This window comes from Bolinopsis microptera, chromosome 6 (assembly GCF_026151205.1).
Source record: "Bolinopsis microptera isolate Bmic1 chromosome 6, MBARI_Bmic_1.0, whole genome shotgun sequence".
NCBI classification, from domain to species: Eukaryota; Metazoa; Ctenophora; class Tentaculata; order Lobata; family Bolinopsidae; genus Bolinopsis; species Bolinopsis microptera.
The window spans coordinates 2,547,504-2,568,987 of NC_087077.1; the positions used below are offsets into that span (position 1 = coordinate 2,547,504).

Sequence of the window (21,484 nt, forward strand, 5' to 3'; positions counted from 1 at the left end):
TTAACTAATGTAATGAATAATGATTACAAGATGACGATGTGCACCAAAAATATAAATATAAAATATCCTCATATGCAGGGTGGGCCATAAAACACTACCCATCCTTATCTCTTAAAATTGTTACAGCTCGCTGAGATCTTGATAATTATTTTAAAAACAAAAAGTGGTATAACTTACGTTCTGATAAATATTTTTGCTTCTAAATTTCACAGAATGTTAATAACAAGTAGCTAAACCTTTGTGGCAAGTTTTGTGTGATTGCGAGCTTCACTGAGCTTATTTGACCAATTTAGCCCCTGAGCGAGCTGGCTTGAATTTATCACCCAGAACTGTTTACATTGGTTAATAGGAACCACAAAAAAAATCCTGGGTAACAAAATAAAAAAAACAGCGATTTATTCACGTTTTACCAATTCTATTCGCATGGATCCATCGCACATTCCATTCTCTCTATATTTTAACTGATAAGGACTATCACAGATGATCCTTCCTGCTTGTTTATTTCGTTCTTCTCACATGGAATGTGCGATGTATCATGGTGAATAGAATTGGTAAAACATAAATAAATCGGTGGTTTTTTAATTTTTTTACCCAGGATTTTTTTTGGTGGTTCCTATTAACCAATGTAAACATTTCTGGGTGAGAAATTAAAGCTAGCACGCTCAGGAGCTAAAATTGTCAGACAAGCTCAGACTCACAAAAAACTTGGCACGAAGTTGTGTCTAATTATGATTGACATTCTCTAAAAATTTGAAGCAAAATCGATTATTTAGCTAATCAGTGGTTTAGAGCACAACATAACTTGAGCTTTAGCGTACCTTACTCGGGATTATTACGACGGGTTTATTAACGACCGGTTAAAATATGGTTCGGGAAAAATATGGCGAAATTGCTCAAAACCCACCACATTTTCCCGGTCGCCATTTTACCGGTGTCCAACCTTTCAATTTTAGATTCAAAAATTTTGTCTCAGATGTAAATTTCCTTATTAGAGATAAGCAAGTTTAGAAATTTTCGCATTGCTAAAACTTGTGAAACATCAATAATTGTTGAAAGTAGACAGAAATAATGACTCGTGGTTAATCAAACTAGATGGAAAATAATTTTTAACATTTGAAGCGTAACAACCAGATCGATATTAAGATAAAGGGAGAGCTGTTTAGTCTTCCAATAAGTTGTAATCATCTTCGTTATCTTCATCTGGATCATCCCTTTCATCAGTTTTAATTAATTCAAGTTTTAATATAACTGTTACTTTTACTTTGAGTCCTATTTCATTATGTAGAGATAGGTAGTCAATACCTAAGAAATTAAAAATTGGCCTATTTAAATCAAATTTGACAATAAGGATATTCATATATGACAAGAATTGGGCAAAAAGGTGAATTTTTTGCAATTTTAGCCAAATGAAGTCGAAAAACCTACAACAAGCGTCCCAATAGTCTTCTTTAGTGAATATAAGACAACGATTAAAATATGAGCACCCATACCTCTTGGGAACCCTAAAAGCTGAGTAGGCGGGTTTATTAACGACCGGTGAAAATGTGGTTCGGGAAAAATATGGCGAAATTACCCTAAACCCACCACTTTATCCCGGTCATAATAATCCCGAGTAAGGTATATCGGAATATGAAGATAAACAGAGTTGAACTGTTCAGCTATATTCTATGTAGTTGCAGTCTGGGAGCAGGAGGGATCACTTTTTTGCAGCTCAGAGTTTTCCAAATGTAGTACCTTAGGTTCTTGACTCTTAAGATGTATATAATCGGATTGACTGTACTGTTTAATGGAACTGTAGACACTATTAAGAAGGAGTAAATTTCACGACAATAAGGAATATTCGAGCAAAGCCAAGGTAAAATTACGTATGTTTTACCTTCACTCCAAAAGTAGATAGAACTATCAATTCTTAGGATACAAAAGGGTACATTGAATAAGATGTATGCAACTGTTAGAATTAGTATAGTGATTGTTGCTTTTCTTTTGTTTCTCTTAGCTCGTGCTGCATTCTCATCACCAACTCTTGAAAAGCCCGAATTGCAGTAGGTCGAGTCAGTTGCCAGTTTTACGACTGATATCAAGCAACTGATGATTATTGCAACTAAAGGAAGAGCATAGAATATGGAGTCCAGAAATAAGATTTTGTATAGAAAAGTCTTGGAAAGCATAGAAAATGTCCAGCCGCATATGCCATACTTCAAAAAATATTCGTAGCTTATTCCAACCCACCAAGGGAGAGACTCCCAAATCATAATTATCACCAAATATACGACAACTGGAATGAGAACGTGTCGTTTTGACAGTTTTACGAACGACAACGAAAGAGAAATAGTTCGGCAAATACTCATCAGCCCGATTGAAAATATGGATAGTTTTTCCAGAATATACCACATATACCCCCAAACGCTGCACAGGAAATCTACTGAAATGAAAAATTCTTTTCCACCTGATAATTGAGTCACCGCCATGGGAAGACAAAGCAAGCAGATCAACATATCTACCATATTTATGATCATATACAAAAGATTCACATAGCTGTACTTGTTCTTGTTTTTCGCTAAGAAGTAGGAAAAAGAGAAGATGTTGGCCGGCACACCGAAACAGAAACAGAAAACAGCAGTGGCACCGGACGGCCAGTAAACGAAGGGAGATTCGGTGGTGTAAGATGAGCTAGTTGTGAAATAAATGTCTGTGTTCGAAGTTAAGTCATCCGTCATTCTGGGTCAGGGAGGTCTTTTTTTCGATCTTAGCTAAACAATAATTATTTAAAATTAGTTTTAAATTATAAAAATGTGTGTTATCGTATCTATGCTTTAGCAATTAAGAGGGACCGGTCACACAGAGAATAGAGAGATCCAAATGATGATATTACAAATCTTTGCCTTTTAAAAAGTATGGTTGCCTTATAAAATACGTTTGTATTTTTTTATCGAGTTCGACTAATTAAGAATTTATGATCAATATGGTCCGTTAATCGGTTTAAACTCCAAAGCTCAGCAGCAAAGATAAGAAGTGTCATACAGTAATGATTTAACCACAAAATATGCACTATATAATTTTGTCATTTTCTAACAAACTGTTTGCTTAATAAAGATGCATTCACGAATTCATGGGCATTGTCAAGTGCCAGCTTTTAGTATGCACTTGTATAACAATTGTCGTAATCACATTGCAATATAGTGATACTGTTTAGAACTTATGTATCACTTATCGCATTACTTGGTTACTACTTACTAGTTACAGTAACCAACTAACTCATCCAAAGTTTAGGGGAGAAATATTATTGTATTGTGCAACTTCAGAAAACTAGAAATATTATTTAATTGTTAGAATTCTAAGGTCGACATTGGAACAGTAAACAAAATATAAATGATTCTCACAGAAATAAACCTCGCTGTTCAATTTTAACACGGTACTCCGTACATACCAGTTGATGCTACTCTATCGTAGATTTGGATTCATAATCCAGTATCATGATGAGGAGATACAGTTGATATCATAGTCACGTGATGGTAGCTAGCACGGGACGGGAGAGGATGATTAGTGAGATAACAGTCAGATCATAGGACAAACCTGTGTCCAACCAGTTTGATATGATAATAATTTTTTGTTCAATTGACTGGGAAATATCCTGATTTAAGAGTGGCAGAGAGTGATGTAACTCAGTCGAATATTCTCATTATCCTGACTTAAGAATCAAAGAAATTCCAAAACTTTCTCCCGTACGTTAGAAAATTTGATATTGAATAAGAAGTGAACTTGATAATACAAATGAGGATGTCCAAGAGCGTGGTTAATAATTCAGGAGTGTGATCAATTACTTCTTCAGGTACAGCTATCTCTGGAACCATAACTCAACCATAACCCCTCCTTCAGGTACAGCTATCTCTGGAACCATCACTCAACCATAACCCCTCCTTCAGGTACAGCTATCTCTGGAACCATAACTCAACCATAACCCCTCCTTCAGGTACAGCTATCTCTGGAACCATAACTCAACCATAACCCCTCCTTCAGGTACAGCTATCTCTGGAACCATAACTCAACCATAACCCCTCCTTCAGGTACAGCTATCTCTGGAACCATAACTCAACCATAACCCCTCCTTCAGGTACAGCTATCTCTGGAACCATTACTCAACCATAACCCCTCCTTCAGGTACAGCTATCTCTGGAACCATTACTCAACCATAGCCCCTCCTTCAGGTACAGCTATCTCTGGAACCATTACTCAACCATAACCCCTCCTTCAGGTACAGCTATCTCTGGAACCATTACTAAACCGTAACCCCTCCTTCAGGTACAGCTATCTCTGGAACCATTACTCAACCATAACCCCTCCTTCAGGTACAGCTATCTCTGGAACCATTACTAAACCGTAACCCCTCCTTCAGGTACAGCTATCTCTGGAACCATTACTAAACCGTAACCCCTCCTTCAGGTACAGCTATCTCTGGAACCATTACTCAACCATAACCCCTCCTTCAGGTACAGCTATCTCTGGAACCATTACTCAACCATAACCCCTCCTTCAGGTACAGCTATCTCTGGAACCATTACTCAACCATAACCCCTCCTTCAGGTACAGCTATCTCTGGAAGGACGATGCACACCATACCTTCTCACAGTTCATCAGTGGTAAAAGCCTGCCTCTGTCATCTAGCTCCCACACAGTAAACTCGGAGGATATCAACCCCTCACCCTCCCGCCCAAATTCCATGCTCAGCAGTAGTGTGGTTCTCGGTAACGCTGAAAGGAATTTTCTAGCTCCTTCTGTTTCAACCGGTTTGTTTTCTGTTAAAAAAGAAAAAAAAAGTTGAATTACCGGTATGCATGTAATTTTATTGAATTTTTACCATTATAAATGGCACACTAAATTAAATATCTGTACACCATCCTATGTTCTGAGATTCTAAACTCTACGCTCAAGTTTCCTCAGGAAGCGGTTCCATAGGTCGTGTGCCGACTCTGGACGATTTCGACAAGAAGATATCCGCCTATCAAACTGCTTTCAACACCATCAACTCCAGTCCCGACGAATCAGCCATTGGGTGGCTATTTGTGGACATAAAACCGATAAAACAAGTGCTGCTCACCCACGCTTCTCGCTGGGTGTATGTTTTTACAGAGTATCTGATAAACCAATGCACTAAGATGCTGGGAAGTATTGAGGAGTTTTTGTTGGATACGGAGCCGCAGATCGAAACTCTGATCAAGACACTGAGTGCGTCTCCTACTGATGCAGCTATTGCGCCATCGGCTTATATGAAGCTGGTTGAGCTCTTCAACAAGGTTTTTATCTTACTCCTTATCCGTTATAAATGTCAGTCTTAGTATTTAAGCACAACTGTAATCCTAGGTAAATAACTTTCAAATCAATTAACAATCTTTTGAAATTTAATCCGCCCCATCAGCCAACATATTACACATAACACGTCTTTTGATATCGATGCAAAAATTCTTTAAAAACGCTAACTAAAGCTCATCACTAAAGCTTTTCACTAAAGCTTATCACTAAAGCTTTTCACTAAAGCTTATCACTAAAGCTTATCAATAAAGCTTATCACTAAAGCTTATCACTTAAGCTTATCACTAAAGCTTTTCACTAAAGCTTATCACTAAAGCTTATCACTAAAGCTTTTCACTAAAGCTTTTCACTAAAGCTTATCACTTAAGCTTATCACTAAAGCTTTTCACTAAAGCTTACCACTAAAGCTTTTCACTAAAGCTTATCACTAAAGCTTATCACTAAAGCTTTTCACTAAAGCTTATCACTAAAGCTTTTCACTAAAGCTTATCACTAAAGCTTATCACTAAAGCTTATCACTAAAGCTTATCACTTAAGCTTATCACTAAAGCTTATCACTAAAGCTTATCACTAAAGCTTATCACTAAAGCTTATCACTTAAGCTTATCACTTAAGCTTATCACTAAAGCTTATCACTAAAGCTTATTATTTCAGGTTACCAGCAAACAACAGGAGTTCGACAGCAGGTTTGGGGTGGTTCGCAAGACTGTGGTTCTGTTAAACAAGTACAACTTCAGAATGGAAAAAGAGGAGTTCTTCTTGGCTGCACCCTCTAGGTAATACACTTTAATTCGCTATAAGTTTAGTTGGACATATTTTGGATTTATATCTTTGTATTTTATAATCTTTTCTAAGTTTTCCCACAGACTTTGAAACTTCATTCCGAAATTTCTGTCACATCTTGACTGTTTAGATACTCATCACAGTTGTTTACTTTCTTTCTAAGGTAAACGATGAATGCTAATTTCGCTCATGTGTGTGTGTGCGTATTGTAGTTATAACTTGATAACGACAGGTAGTGTGTACACGGTCCAACTCTGCTAATTACACGGCCCCATGCCTATTGAACAATGGAGAACCTTTTCAAGGTACACCAGGTATCGTAAACAAGCTTCCCTCACATACTGAACATATGTCTAACAGTTCATTTATTCAGGTGGAGTAACCTGCGAGCTAAAGTAGTGCTGGCTAAACAGAGAATAGCCCCCAAAATGCAACTAAGATCCGAGCAAATATCACACGTAAGTTCGGTTATTGGTATGGTAATATTAGTAACTTTAGATTAACAGTAACTGCAACTCTGCAACAAAATATGCATTTGTGGGAACATTAACTGAATTAAGTCGTCCACAAAATTTGATCTCCTAGGATTTGAGGGAATTCGCAAGCCTATGCCAGAAATCTCGCGAAGAATTTGCCGGTTGTGAAGCATTCCTCCGAACTTGCAACTACCAAGATGCTCACGAATTGATCAAGCGGTTCAAAGTCAGAGTAACAGACTTGGAGGACCGGAGCAGAAACCTCGTGGAGCTCCAGGAACTTCTGGAGGCCCATATCGTGGATTTCACCTGTATTTCCGAGTTTAGAAGTGATATTGAGACTTTGGAAAAGGTAAGGGTGCGATTACATGTGGATTAGCTGATAACGTTAATTAGGTTACAGAAATTTTGCCAATGATTTTATTTTAAATTTTTTTACATAAATCCTAAAAATCCAACAGAAACCAGCTAAGCACCTTAATATTTTCTCCAGGTATGGAACACGTCTAAAGGAATGAAAGCACACCACTCGCTATGGCGAAATGGGCAGTGGAAATCACTAAACTTGTCGTCTATATCACATGAGACCGAGTGCCAAATTCTGGAGTTGAAATCGTTACCCGAAAACGCTCATATATGGGATGTGTACTGTGGGCTTATGGAAAACATAAAACAGATCAAGGTCTTTACTCTTGAGTTTTTTAATTGAAATAACATCTTTCTATTCGGCAAGCTACTTTTCATTAGGTAGGACTGTTTGCCTTTTTAAAAAGTCACCCGTTTTCCGAGATTGTATATTTTCCCGTCCAGGCATGTGTACCGCTGATAAAGAGTCTATCTAATTCATCTATGAGACCGCGACACTGGAAAATGTTGGTTAGAACGCTCGGAGCACAACATACTATCATCCCTGATAGATTTCAAGAAGCTTCTTTGAAAGAGCTGATCGATCTTGGCCTTCTTAGTAAGTTAACCATGTTACACTGATCCTATTCATCTTTTTTAAGTACATTGTTGTATAATTAAATAGCCACTGTGATCACTTAAAATTGTACCCTTTCCTGGGTGCATCTGTATTGTGATAACGTTTCTTGCTATGCTTCAGAGCCCTACTTAAATTGGTGACACTTTTCAGATCAGGCCTTTTAACGGTTATCATATCTTAAAATTGGGAACATCTCGGATCGAAACTGAGCCGCGCTGTCAACATAGCGCCAAAACCCCTCAAAATATCGATTTCGTAGCCATGGAAACGGCGTGAAATAAGTGAAAAGCAAATTGATTTTCGCGCAACAGTCTAGTATTCCAAAATGCGCGCAATAAAACAATGCGCATGCATGCAGGAGCTGATAGATAGATATACTGCAGATATCGTTGATAGTGCATGTTTGGGTTTTTTCACCTTATCGCACGTAATGAATAAGCTCGTTATGTTTCATATCTCCGTCATCCGAGAAGCTAGAACTCTCTTTTTTTCGGGTAAATGTAATTTGAATAGCCAAACACAATTTAATACAATTTGGCTCGATCCGAGTATATTATTCAAACTATCAAATAAATTAAAAAATTAACCTTCATTCGAAAAAAATTAACATGAATATTGTATGATTTGATATATTCCTCGAATGAGTGGTGATAGTAAGTCATACCAGAAATAATTACCTCAATCGGGCACTCAGTGACTGAGCTATAAAGACCAACGTCTGTATTCTGTAAACTGAATTTTGCCCCCTACCTGTCCCTGTGCTTTTTAAAGCATGAAAATCGATTGATCAGATCAAAAATTACGACCATTAGAATATTTCTAAAATTACACTACAAGTTTCTATTGCAAATCGCAATCCAGTTGTAACTCCTCAAAATTATTATTGATGATGACTCAAATTGACAACAATCATTCAAATATTGGACGAAAATCAAATTGGGCCCAATTAAGGATGAAGGTGCCCAGTGATGCTAATATCGACTCTTATAAAATTTTGGGAGGTTTCTAAGAGTAACTAGAGTCGGTGTATCTTAAAGTAAGCGGGAGTAAAAGAAGGTTGTGGGATGATGTGGGCTGAAGAGGCCAGGGGTGAGGGGGGCTGAAGTACAATCTGAAGGTACCAAAAGGTAGCTAGAAGTAGCGAGGGAGATTGAGGTTGGCAGTACAGCAAGAGCTAGAGGTTGAGATTTTGTCATTCTTCCTACTTTATAATAGTAGTTATTTTAAAACTCACAATTTAATCCGTGAGAGCTATATTTAAGTTTCATTTTTATTAGCGGGAAAAATCAATCACAATTCTTAACATAACAAGAATTGCGCCCGTTTTTTGTGGTGGCGGACGCTAGATTTCCATTCACTTCAAACACTTACCAATTCACTTCATAATATCATGCTTAAGATCTGAGAAACCATTTGTAATATGTGATTGGAATCAGTCGCCATAAAATCAAGAACATTGACTTCATTACTTTCACATTTCATCTTTCCTTACCTTTCACTATTGCCTTTTTACAAAAGGGTGTGAATGGAAAAAATATAGATGAACCAACTTCTTACCTTCCACAAATCGATTTCCCTCCTTTCGTAAGATACGGCAATCCAGAACGTTGAAGTTGAAGAATAGAATTAGATGTTTTTTAACATCACGTTACACAGTTATTCCGCATCCCATCGCTCAGTTTATAAAATTGAATAGTAATGTTATTCGAGATGATTTTATCACGTGAAATTTGATTTATTTTTTCTACCACATAAAGTTAAGTTTATAGTCTTGGTTTAATTTAGAGTAACTGATTATTAGATATGGATGTTTTAGGGTATGGATTTGGACACACATTTTGGAATATTTGATTTCAGTGTAGAATTCAAGAGTCGAATGAAGGGGACAATTTTGGTTGCATAAATCATTATAGAAATAACCATACAGTAATCTTAAATTATATGAATCACAAAATAAAGAGAAATATTCTATTGGGTTTACTCTTTACAAAATTCAGTGTTCCTTTGTGTCCACTTCACTAACAGCTGAATGGTAGCTTCTTTTTCACTTTACGGATGAGGAAAGGTGAGCTCAAGCAACCTTCTAGAACTTCTATCGCTGCACAGGGGTCTCCGGTTTCTGAAAATGCTGCTATGGCTGCTTGGGTGCAGGCTTTCACACTGGCCTCTGCCTGATAAACACAGAGCATACCAACGACAACAAGAACGACGAGAAGTTTATTCATACTGAGATAGTGCTGTGATTGCTTTCAAAGTAAAACTGGAAATGATGAACTTCCTTTCTTCGGTGCGGTTTAAGTACTACTTGAACTTATCAAATCATGAGGATGTAATTATATCGATTTAATTGTATTTGCACTTATCTGCAAAAAAAGAAGATTTGATAATAAGGGGTAACCGAATATGTTTCCATAGAAAAACGTGGTGCTTATTATTAAGGATTTTTTGATCTTTTCCTATCTCGACCGTTTGCATCGGATGTTGAACTGAAGGTGCGATTAGAGTGCTACCCCCGGTGGAAAATTCTCTTCAAATCAAATTTAACTGATTAACTTACCGAGGTGAAACTTTGCCCACGAAAGAATCAGATTTGGACAATAATTATAGAAAATTATTATGATTAGTATTAAGAAATCGTCAGTTCCACGGGGCCTTATCATTTACAAAAGGCTTGCAAAAAAAGGCATTGGTAATTAGGCAATAATGGCAGTGAATGAAATCCATCGCCTAGTTGAAATATTGTTTGATCAGGTAAACGATCCCAAATAATCGCACCCACGAATTAATGCAATGTGTCGAGCTATTCTCCTCAAATGCCGCTTAGAAATGTAAAAATGGAAATGTAATAGGCTTCTTTCAAATATGTAGGCTTCACCAACTGAAAAGTATTGTAATCAATGATTTAGCTGGACACTACATTTTTAAATGGCTATATCAATATGCTATCAATAATTTTTACCACAACCCAAAAACTGGGTCTAGTAGACCAAAATTAGTGTGTCCCTTTTTCCATCGAAAAAAATTTGAAATCTCAACACTCGGACTTTATAAGAGACTCGGCGAAAATTAATAGAGTTTCTCAAACATATGAAAGCCTTGAACGCCTTATCATTTTCCCGTTTCGCATGTTCAAACAATAAACATAAACCGCACACTTGCACTTTGCGCGCGAAATTGTTGGACAAGTTGAGTTATTAAGGCTGCGTTTCATTTCTAACTTCAAATCCTGAACCTTGAACTTACTGTGATAAATTCTTACTCGGATAACTCCACAGATTACAAAGAAGAGGTATTGGTGATTTGCCAGCGTGCAGAGACAGACGTTCAGATGGAGTTCTCACTTCAGAACTGTGAAGAGGTGTGGCTAAGTAAGGTGTTTGAGCTGAAGACAATCACGCGTAAGAGAATAAATGTGAGTAATAAAAATTGAAAACCTGATTTTTAAACGATTATTGACATCTTTAAATCTGTTTTTATAAAGAATCATAAATAAACGATATCCATATATGATATCGTTTAAATAAACGATATAATCGACAGTTGAATCCTCCTACTATCCTAGACAATTTCCTAACAATTCTATAGATGTATGCCCAGGGTGATTCCGAGAGTAATGGTCGTGTGGAACTTGTAAAAACCACCCGGGACTCTCAAGTTTTGGGTTCGTTCTCTGAAGGTAGATCCCGAGCGTTCTCCATCGCTAGTAAAGACAGTAAACTTACTGATCAGAACAGCTATAAGGTGAGATCTTGAACCCTTTCTCTCACCTGCCTCTTCCCGGACTCCCCTCCTGATCCTAACCCCCCCCCCCCCCCCCTCATCCCACACTGCTTTAACCTTCCTATGAAATATTCTTCAGATATTGAAGATATCGGACGATCTGTTAGTTAACCCTGAATAATATCTTTGTCAGGAATCCGAGCCGGTGTCCATTCTGGCAGAAACTGACTCTATATTCGAGTGTCTGTGGCATCACGAGATGATACTGGACAGTATCATGAGCCCAGGCTCAGCGTTCAGTGACGATATCTGCAAGTGGCAGAAGAAGTTGCAGACAGTCGAGCTGGCTCTAAAGACGTGGGTGTCGGTACAGACCAAGTGGCTGGAAATGGAGGAAATGTTTTCCATGATAAATATTATTTTGTCTCTGAATACCCACGCTCGTGTGTACGCTCACGTGGATCTAGAGTTCACTCACATGATGAAGAGTGTCGGGGAGAATCCTAACATCGTACAGCAGTGCTGCAAACCTGGTTAGTTATATGTCGGATAGTATTGTCAAGGGGCGGCATGGATCACATCATAAATCCGGGTTGGGTCCGGGACCACGATATTGTCAAATACTGTACCAGTTCAAATCCCAGTGTCACCAAGTCTAGGGAGTGAGCTTAAGTGAGCTAAAGATATCATTGGATCTATCAACATTGCGCATCTGTGTAACGTGTTAAATATAATATAACATAGAGGTATACAAAATAATTTTCTACAGGAATTCTAGCTGCACTGAAGAGTATCTTAGAGAAATTAGAAACCTGTGAGCGAGCTCTCGTGGACTTCACGCATAAACAGTGCTCCAGATTTCCCCGGTTCTACTTCTTGTCCGCTAAAGACGTCTTCCACATCATGTGTCACGGTTAGTTCAACACTTCCACAATCCACATCATGTGTCACGGTTAGTTCAACACTTCCACATCATGTGTCACGGTTAGTTCAACACTTCCACATCATGTGTCACGGTTAGTTCAACACTTCCACATCATGTGTCACGGTTAGTTCAACACTTGCATGCCAGTAATATTAACTCACCAGTAATAATTCCTGGCTAGGGATAGTTACTGGCCAGGAATAGTTAGGTGCTCAGCTTTTTATACATACTTGCCAATTCATGAGATCTTCATGGGCAATGTAATCATACTATTTATATTATTCGCTAATAAAGCTGCACAAACTTCACCATACCAATTGTGTTCATTAACATTCGACCTGAAAACTATAACGAGACTCATAACAAGACACTGTTTATAAATCTCACTCTAGTCTATAATCTAGTCTATAATCTAGTCTATAATCTAGTCTATAATCTAGTCTATACTCTAGTCCATACTCTAGTCTATAATCTAGTCTATACTTTAGTCTACACTCTAGTCTATACTCTAGTCTATACTCTAGTCTACACTGCTGAACAGTGAACACCTTCAGGACACGACCTAGTAGCGATGTCGTCCTACATCAGCAGGCTGCTTCCTGCCGTCTCCTCTCTCCAGATAGACCTGGACAGTGTGGCACAGCCCGTTACTGCACTCTCCACTGATATCGGGGAGACGCTCATCTTACAGGAGGTCTGTTATCAAGCTGGCTTTTTCTAGATTTATATTTGTGATTTGGAAATTACATCTGAAATGATGGAAGTTTCAACCTAAATCTGGATTCTAAAGTCGACTAAGTTTGTGTTTTTATGGTATATTGTGCTGATATCATTATGGTTTTTATTCTCTTCACTGGTAAGCGGTTTGTTAATTAAATTTTGTATGTGGATTATCTCAGCTGCAATAATTTAAAAAATCAAATTTAGGGTGTTGATTATTTCCAATAATTCATTCGTTCTGAATAATCACGCTGTTCAGGCCATGGTCGTGGAAACATAATGTGATTACGGTAATTAACGATGATAATTTGCTGGGAAATTCATGAAAAACATGTGATTATCACCTCATGGTGGTGAGGCAAAGCTTCATTATTTTATATTCAAATGGTGCAAGTTTGATAAGAGCATACGTGAGGGTTGAGAGTTCCTGGCTAAAATCTAAACTGGAAATTCATACAAATTTTTAAAAGGATTGTCTTCTATCCGGGCCAAGTGATGAAGTGAATATGGGTTTATTTGAAAATATATTATTTTCATCCTGATTTTTTTGTGAAATTTGATTCTGAGATAACAATTGACCAACAAGCTAGGGCCTGTGACCGAACTTATGAGTTCGGACAAAAATGACAGAGTTGTGAGCCAAAAACCATATGCCCATATTTGGGCATACGCACCAAATTTGATTGATTTTGGCCCATAAATTGCTCAAATATCAATATTTTTGAATGAAACCAACTTTATATAAAAGGTAAGCCTAAACTTCACATGTTCTCTATGATTATCATCTCAATATCTACATTCTACCTAACTGCACTGTGAATTCTGTGTTCAAATAATCGCAAAAAAATGAACAAAATCGCCCATATCTCAGTTCGCGATATTCGCGAAGCTGATTTTGATCAAAACCATAGAAATAAATAGGGTTGGGGGGGGCCAACCATATTAAAGTATATTAAAGTATATCCCCGGGTCAAAATCGGAAAAAATCCTACATTTTAATATACTTTAATATACCTACAATTAGAAGATTTATATTCTTCGTTAAGATTGACATGATGAACTATATTTTTCACTCAGATTCGCAAGCTAAGCCTGTTTTAGGACTAGTACATGAATTTCCATCCAGATTGGTCAAAAATTGGCTGAGCTATGAGCTTTAAAAAGTATGCCCATATTTGGGCATACGCTTTTGACCAAATTCGCTTTTGACCAAATTCGATAAAATTTCAATATTTTTTAATGAGACTAACTCTATGTGAAAGATATAACTCAGTGTTTGTTGAATATAGTGGATACTAAGTAAAAAGACCTCCATGAACAAAATTGGGAAAATTGCACATAATATCTCGGTTCGGAATACTAGCCAAAATGACTTCATTAAAATTGAAATAACTCCATCAGTTTTCAATATTTTTTCAAGAACTTTTTGGAATAGATTAAGAATTGCATTTCAAGCTTATTTTGGGCAACAATTTTTGAAGTAGGCCTCCAAGGAGATAGGGATATTAAAGTATATTGTAGGTATATTAAAGTATATTAAAGTATATCCCCGGGTCAAAATCGGGAAAAATCCTACATTTTAATATACTTTAATATGGTTGGCCCCCCCCCCCCCCCCAGGGTTTCAATATTTTTTCATGAAATTTTCAGAATCAATGTAGAATTGCATACATGATTTCTCATCTAAACAGTTCGAACTTCGATATCGTATCTTAGCAGTATTCCAACAACTAATCCGTCTTTATTTTCAGCCGGTGCCAACTGACTTTGAAATATTCGAGTGGCTATCCTGTCTGCTGGACATAATGAAGCTCTCGGTGACCGCTGACTTGAACGAAACTCTAAGAACTGCCGTGTTTGAGTTTGAGAATTTGAATGAGGAAAACTGGATCTTCCAGTGTTCTAGCGGTTAGTTTACCCATTTAAGTAGCTCAAAATTACCAAACAAAAATATGCATCATAATTATGTTATTATATGAATTCAGCAGACATGTTACATTTTAATAATATAACTCCTAGTCCTCAGTTATTCACCGGTTATCTGATAACCAAATCATTACCTTCTCCCTCTCTTTGGTAACCAAATCATTCCCTTCTCCCTCTCTTTGGTAACCAAATCATTCCCTTCTCCCTCTCTTTGGTAACCAAATCATTCCCTTCTCCCTCTCTTTGGTAACCAAATCATTCCCTTCTCCCTCTCTTTGGTAACCAAATCATTCCCTTCTCCCTCTCTTTGGTAACCAAATCATTCCCTTCTCCCTCTCTTTGGTAACCAAATCATTCCCTTCTCCCTCTCTTTGGTCCTAGTCCTCTTAGTCTCCAGCGTTCAATTAATGTTTACTGTTTACAGAAAGTGTGTTACTGGCAGTACAAATGCTGTTGGGGAAGAAGTTACGGGATTGTTGTCAAGCCATTGTTGATGGATCCAACAAAAGTGCTCTGTCAGAATTTGCTGAGGAATTAACTCATATGATAGGTAAAATGAATATTTGGTAATTAACACTGCTGAACTCGCTTTTCTTATCCCTCTGGACTAATCTATCTGCCAACATTTCAAAACCCGATTTGATAGGCTTCCTTCGTTGGTAACAGCACTATAATACACTTCATGACCGGATGGTTTTCTAAACCACCCCTAACTGCTCCCAGGTCAACTCCAGCGGATCCTGCAGGCAGCCGGAGAAGAACTGAGACCTAAAGTAGTAGCCGAGGAGGATGTACCCCCGTCAGATGACGAGATTCCTCGGTCTGTCTCTCAGAATGTTCCAGAACGAAGCAGGAAAGGAACTCCTCTTCCTGCCTCTCCTGTTGTACAGCAGGTGGAGGAGGATGCTAAGAGCGAGGCTAGAAGCGAGGGTTAGTGATATTTTGTCGTCCGGTTCATCAGATTTGTAAATTTTCTATCATATTAAATATTTTAAACGCGGTGGGCTCAAAAAGCAGACACTAAATTAGCTGAGTGGTCAGCACGGAAAAGTCGTAGCAAAACACATTTTTGACTGAAAAAGATGATTCTATTAAGCAATCTTATAGAAAGGAAACTCCTTCCCACTGCATATTGGGACTTTACAATTTCGTCTGCATATTGGAATATCGCAGTAGTCCCACCTGGTAAACACACTACTTGTGTAACACCAGGGTCTCCCGCCTTTGTCAGGGGTCCTGTGGATTAGAACATGTTTCAAAAGTAAAATACGTTTCAGCCGAATGAAATATATATTGGGAATATTTATTTAGAAAGATACAAATAAAAGTAACGAATCTTTTCAACTAAACGATTAAAACGCAATGTTTCCTTATTTACTGAAACAGAACTGACCTGCAATAATTGTGATCCCCAATCCCAGCCCAACTGTAATCATCAGAATCATATCCGTGGACGTGAGGGAAGTTGGAGCTCCAGTTCTGACAGGTGCTCCCTCCCACAGTTTCACTGACCTTGCCCCGGTAATCCTGCCCTAATCCGAAGTAACATTCCTGCTCCCACACGCACGCGGGTATATCCTCGCAGGTCTCAGTCTTTGTTTCGGAGACATAACAGAAGGGCTTGTTTCGCGCGCCTGTTGGGTCGGGGTTCCGACAGAGGTTGTTGGGCTTGGCAAACTGTGCTAAAGAGGTTATGTTCCAGTTAATGCAGTCTCCTGACTGGGCTTTTGCAAAGTTTCCGCGGAAGGTTTTTCCATTCTCCATGTAACAAAAGACGTCGTTTGTAAGGGCAGAAAAAGAACCAATAGCGGAAATATCAGACGTATTCCTTGCTTCAAAGCCTTCCTTAAGAATACTAGAAGATCCCATTAACTCAACGTCTTCGTAGACCTTGAACTCCCCTCGAATGACCCTTAGCGAATTTACCGCCATATGTACCTTTAAACTGTTATCATGGAACTTATAACAGTCCCCTCCAAACTCCACTTTCGAGCAGATCTCCATGACAGGCCCAACACAATCATCTTGAGATTTGGATCCTTCAGACAGAGTGTAAGCAGTTTTGGGACATGACACGCACTGCACTGCTCCTTCAACAGAGCTGTACTGGTCTCTAGGACACGCTCTGCAGGCCACAGGGTTCACGATGTTGCTGAACGTGCCCTGAGGACAAGGTGTGCAGACTTCAGACTGGTAGGCTAGATAGTGACCTAGTGGACAGTCGTCAGCTGAGGCTACCGAGACGAGTAGCAGAACAGCTGTAATCAGCATCTCAACTGGGATAAATATGGAGCAGGGTGAAGCGGGGAGGATTCGGTGCTAGTTGCTACTAAGTATTTTGGTTTATAAATAATTGTACTGGCTAACATCACCTGTTTCCATAATTATTATAATATCGTCACGTGTATGTGTTAAGCTCGTTGTAACTGAGCTGCAGCGGTTTAGTGGCCGCACTAACTCACGTTACCGCTCTCGTTTACACCCAACCCCATAAATGTCGAAATATGGAACTTTGAATGACCTATTTAACCAATATCTAGATACGGTTTAATAATTTGAAATAGAACTAAAGTTAAACCTCGAACGTACATTGCATCTGATGCTCTAAAATATTAATATGAGCTCTGAGAATGCGATACCACTGAGATATTCAATATCATACATAATATAGATAATAAATTCATCAATAATCCTTTTTTATCAATCATTTATTTGTTTCCTTATTATTAGCTTGAAGTTTTTACCAGTTTTAATCTGGTATGTTCGCAGGATGCCAGCTGGTACCACACCAACTGGAGAAAGTACGAAACCTCATCCTGAGTCTGTTGGGTCTACGAAACCTTACTAACAAGCTGATTGAAGAACCAGCAAATCCCGACTCATTCACCCTCAAATCTCAACTGTGCTATGCCATGGTGGAGAATCAGCTTACTGTTTCTGTTCTGAACAAATCTTACAAGTCAGTAAATTTTCTCTAAAGTTTTATTCAGTGGCCAGCACTTGTTCAGTTTATGTCACGTGGATTTGAAAATTTGTAGGAGCCATATTCGCTGTTACCTCACTGCAGTCCGTTTTAAAGGATGTCAAATATTTGACCGGGAAACTTGTTCAGGTACGGGTACGAGTATCAGGGCACATGTCCTAAGATAGTCACTACTCCTGATACTGACCGAGCCAGACTAGCACTCTTTGCTGCCTGCCATGCTTACAACGGAACCGTCCTCCTCAGTCATCGGGTATGTTGCTATTTATTCAAAGATTAAAGTACTGTGTTGCTAACGCAAGCTGTGGTTTTAAAATACTTCACAGTTCTGTGTAATATAATCTTCTCACATCAAGTTTTTGTGTCTATTTCATTAAAATCTGGAATATTTCAAACAAAAAAGTGTAAATATGGACAATACCCATTAAAGACATCACACCAGGGGAGTGGTAAGACGGAGCTGACACGTGACATCAGCAGATGTCTGGGAGAGACCCTCTACATGTTCAGTGTTACTGCCAGCACCAGTCTGGAGTCTGTCCGGGACATCTGTCTTGGCATGGCCAGCTCCGGTGAGAGATTATTTACCTTTTGCAGATAATGCACCATCACAGTGTGATAAATATTCGATTGAAATATAATATTTTTGTAGGAGTTAGAACTTTTTTCATTACAATATGAATAATTTAAGATAAACTTAAAATAATATCGTAAGCTTTGAACATAAGTGCGAAAATGTAACATTTGTAACATGTTTCTAATTTCACAATTTCACCCCCTGCCCACTGCCAGGTTGTCACGTGTGTTTAGAAGGAATGCCGTCTCTGGTACCGGGGGTGTTGTCCCTCCTAGTGGTCGCTGTCCGGGACATCATGTCAGCTATCAGTCAAAAACACGACCATGTCAACGTTCTGGTTAGTATTATAACTGATTTTTTTTGTATACGCATTAACGTCCGGGACTCAGACCTGAGTTTAGTCATTTTCCGATACGAGATTGGGGACGGGTCCTATAAACAAACAAACAACGTCCGGGACGATAGATTTTGAAAATTAACTTCTACAATGCAACTCTGTTGAGAGTCTCATCTCGTTCAATACAGAGTATTTTGAAATTTCTGTACATTATAGCTTATTTGTTTACCATTGATATTGTTTGATTGCGCCGTAAAAATAAATAACTGTTTTATTAAATAAGTGTTTTATCAAATACTTATTTCTAAAAATTCCCAATTAATTTGAAATCTGGTTCTGCAGGACCACGATGTACCTCTCACGCTAACCGGAAGATGTTTCGGTACCTCCCTCCCCACCCCTACTATCAACCTATCTGACATAACTCAAGGAGTGTTCCGTCTTGTCACTCTTACTCAACCTGAGGAGCGCACTATCTACGAGGTAAGAATGTGCCATGTGGTGTGTGCTTTTCTAGAAGTATTTGTTACTGTGTTTCTAAGCATTTTTAGCATATTTCCGATTCATAAGCTAAAATCTTCCTGTTTTTCTATTATAGCTAACCTGCTACATTTGTTCACGCTATGCATGTTCCGCTGCAGGCACTTCTTTTGACACACGGATTTGTGTATGCGGGAGGTCTCGCTACAAAGCTGGTCTCACTGCTAGAATCTTTCAAAGCGCTGGTACAGCCCTCTGTTTACTCGCTCAACAATGTTAAGGCCTGGTTCACTGACGCAGCCGATAGAAGGTTCGTATTTAACTATAAAACAATCGGCCTTACCTGATATATTGTTGGATCTTCAGGAACTTTAAATTCGTAATACTTTAATTTGCCGCCTTTTCCGCTTGAGCTCCACTCAATTCACGAACGCTTGATATTATCTTGAGTAGATCCCCCACCTACTAAACCCAGGGAGTACGTAGTAAAAGAAGACGAGATACCCACCCTAGCTGCAGAAGAAGAGGTGTTGCTGCTAGCAATCCGGGATATCCTGACTCCTCGACTTACTGAGGATCATGTGGTTCTCCTTCAGCACCTCTTCTCTACATTCTATCCTGATGTCAACTTTAACAGGTACTCTCAGCTTTTTTGGAAACATTGTCAATAAAGCCCTGTTGTTGGTACAAAGGATACTGTTTTATGAGTGATTCCGCATACATGGCATACTGACAGTGAATAGCTTCTGTAATCTGTACAGTGTACATGATGATTTTTTTGGTATTTTTTTCTCGGTAATTAATGGAATATGTTGACTGTTGAGTGTGATAAAGACACCCGAATACTGAAATTATCGATAAAGCGACAGGTCTATCGAAGAAGATATGACGATGACAGAATCAAGGCTTCAAGTTGCCCTACAATCAACCAGTGACCTGATGGCACCCAACAAATCAGACACTGCAATATTTGTCGACCCCAAAGAGGCCCTAGTGTCAGTTCTAAAAGAGAATGGAATCTGTCCGACCGTACCCATGATAGCTAAGCTTTCCCAACTCGCTCTGCTTCTATCCACCCAAAAAATCGTAAGTAAAACTAAAACATACTGTGTTACTCCTTGTTCAATCCATGGTGATTTATGACTTTGATACCAATCTTTGGACATCAAATCCCTACAATCCCTCCCTTGATTTACTTGCTGAATTCACATACTCCCAGGTGATAGTTGTGGGTGAGGCTGGTTGCGGTAAGACCACCTGCATCAACACCGTCGGCCAAGCTCACCGTGTAATGGGGACTCCCGTCAACACCGAGACTGTTGTCACACACGCTCTGAAAACAGCGGATCTGTTCGGCAGCTATTCTGAGAGCTCCTCGTGGGAGGATGGCATGTTCACCCTGCTTCTAAAGCAGTTCAGTTCCATGAGTGAAGCTGAAGGGTACTGCTGGCTCGTCCTTGACGGACTGGTTACAACAGGTGCTTATCATAAATTGATACTTTTACCTCATGCCATCCTGTTTTTAATAATGGCGAAGTAGGCGAGCTGAACTTTCTGATTGTCTGAGTGTCCGACCTATCACGTAAGAGAACCGCCCCATGCGACCACTCTTCGGCCAATCAGCTGTGAGTGGATGCGTGCGCGCGGCTCTTTCCCTCTCCTCGGCGTGGGAACAGTAGCACACTTGACTAGACACGCGATATTTAATCGGTCATATTTCTTAAATGATTTACTGATATCGTTATCTTGAGTTTATCGATTTCTTACACAGTGCTTGTTTCACGATAAATTTAGATAGACAAGGGGCGATTATTCCGTAATGGTATTGAAAGAGCTCTTTTATTATTTTTAGGAGCTTGTCAGTAAAATAAAATGTGCGGTTTCATACCTCAGAGTATCTTATGGGTTAACAAATTAAAATTAATCTTCATAGTTATGATTCAAATGGTACAATTATCCCGATTTTTAGGTCAGCTGGACACGCTAACGACCATTCTACACTCTGACAATACTCTCCTGCTCCCCAACTCTGCAAGAGTTAAAGCCGGGGCAAATGTCCGGGTTATATGGGAGGTCAGTTTCTTAAGCTACCTAGCGAGAAGATGTAACGACGCGCCATTTTGATTATTTTCATAGTTTTCAGCTTAGTTTTAGATATCATTGACTTATATATGTTACCTTTATACGGTTATGTTCATCAGGACCGGCTTGATAAAATTTATCCCTGCCCCACAAGTACCAGGAAACATTTCATCACAACCTTAA

The 21,484-nt window shown here is 38.7% G+C and overlaps 2 protein-coding genes across 2 annotated transcripts in view; one reads left to right on the forward strand and one right to left on the reverse strand.

The window, feature by feature from the left end:
- Positions 1-21,484, forward strand: part of LOC134816424 (dynein beta chain, ciliary-like) — a 49,522-nt gene that overhangs the window by 9,226 nt on the left and 18,812 nt on the right. The window contains exons 13-37 of the mRNA XM_063825260.1: positions 4,582-4,784; positions 4,939-5,291; positions 5,962-6,083; positions 6,464-6,548; positions 6,676-6,918; positions 7,060-7,248; positions 7,377-7,530; positions 10,827-10,963; positions 11,149-11,292; positions 11,465-11,804; positions 12,041-12,184; positions 12,751-12,890; positions 14,668-14,824; positions 15,267-15,392; positions 15,566-15,772; positions 17,612-17,801; positions 17,955-18,078; positions 18,268-18,397; positions 18,618-18,739; positions 19,082-19,222; positions 19,381-19,529; positions 19,695-19,856; positions 20,083-20,305; positions 20,439-20,697; positions 21,189-21,292. Coding sequence (XP_063681330.1) covers positions 4,582-4,784; positions 4,939-5,291; positions 5,962-6,083; positions 6,464-6,548; positions 6,676-6,918; positions 7,060-7,248; positions 7,377-7,530; positions 10,827-10,963; positions 11,149-11,292; positions 11,465-11,804; positions 12,041-12,184; positions 12,751-12,890; positions 14,668-14,824; positions 15,267-15,392; positions 15,566-15,772; positions 17,612-17,801; positions 17,955-18,078; positions 18,268-18,397; positions 18,618-18,739; positions 19,082-19,222; positions 19,381-19,529; positions 19,695-19,856; positions 20,083-20,305; positions 20,439-20,697; positions 21,189-21,292 — 4,348 coding nt within the window. The remainder of the gene's footprint in view (positions 1-4,581; positions 4,785-4,938; positions 5,292-5,961; positions 6,084-6,463; positions 6,549-6,675; positions 6,919-7,059; positions 7,249-7,376; positions 7,531-10,826; positions 10,964-11,148; positions 11,293-11,464; positions 11,805-12,040; positions 12,185-12,750; positions 12,891-14,667; positions 14,825-15,266; positions 15,393-15,565; positions 15,773-17,611; positions 17,802-17,954; positions 18,079-18,267; positions 18,398-18,617; positions 18,740-19,081; positions 19,223-19,380; positions 19,530-19,694; positions 19,857-20,082; positions 20,306-20,438; positions 20,698-21,188; positions 21,293-21,484) is intronic.
- On the reverse strand, positions 15,916-17,417 carry LOC134817206 (uncharacterized). Its single transcript, XM_063826344.1, has 2 exons — positions 16,236-17,417; positions 15,916-16,078 (listed from the first exon to the last, which is right to left on the reverse strand). The coding sequence occupies exons 1-2, from the start codon at positions 17,111-17,113 to the stop codon at positions 15,934-15,936; spliced, it is 1,023 nt and encodes a 340-aa protein (XP_063682414.1). The 5' UTR covers positions 17,114-17,417; the 3' UTR covers positions 15,916-15,933.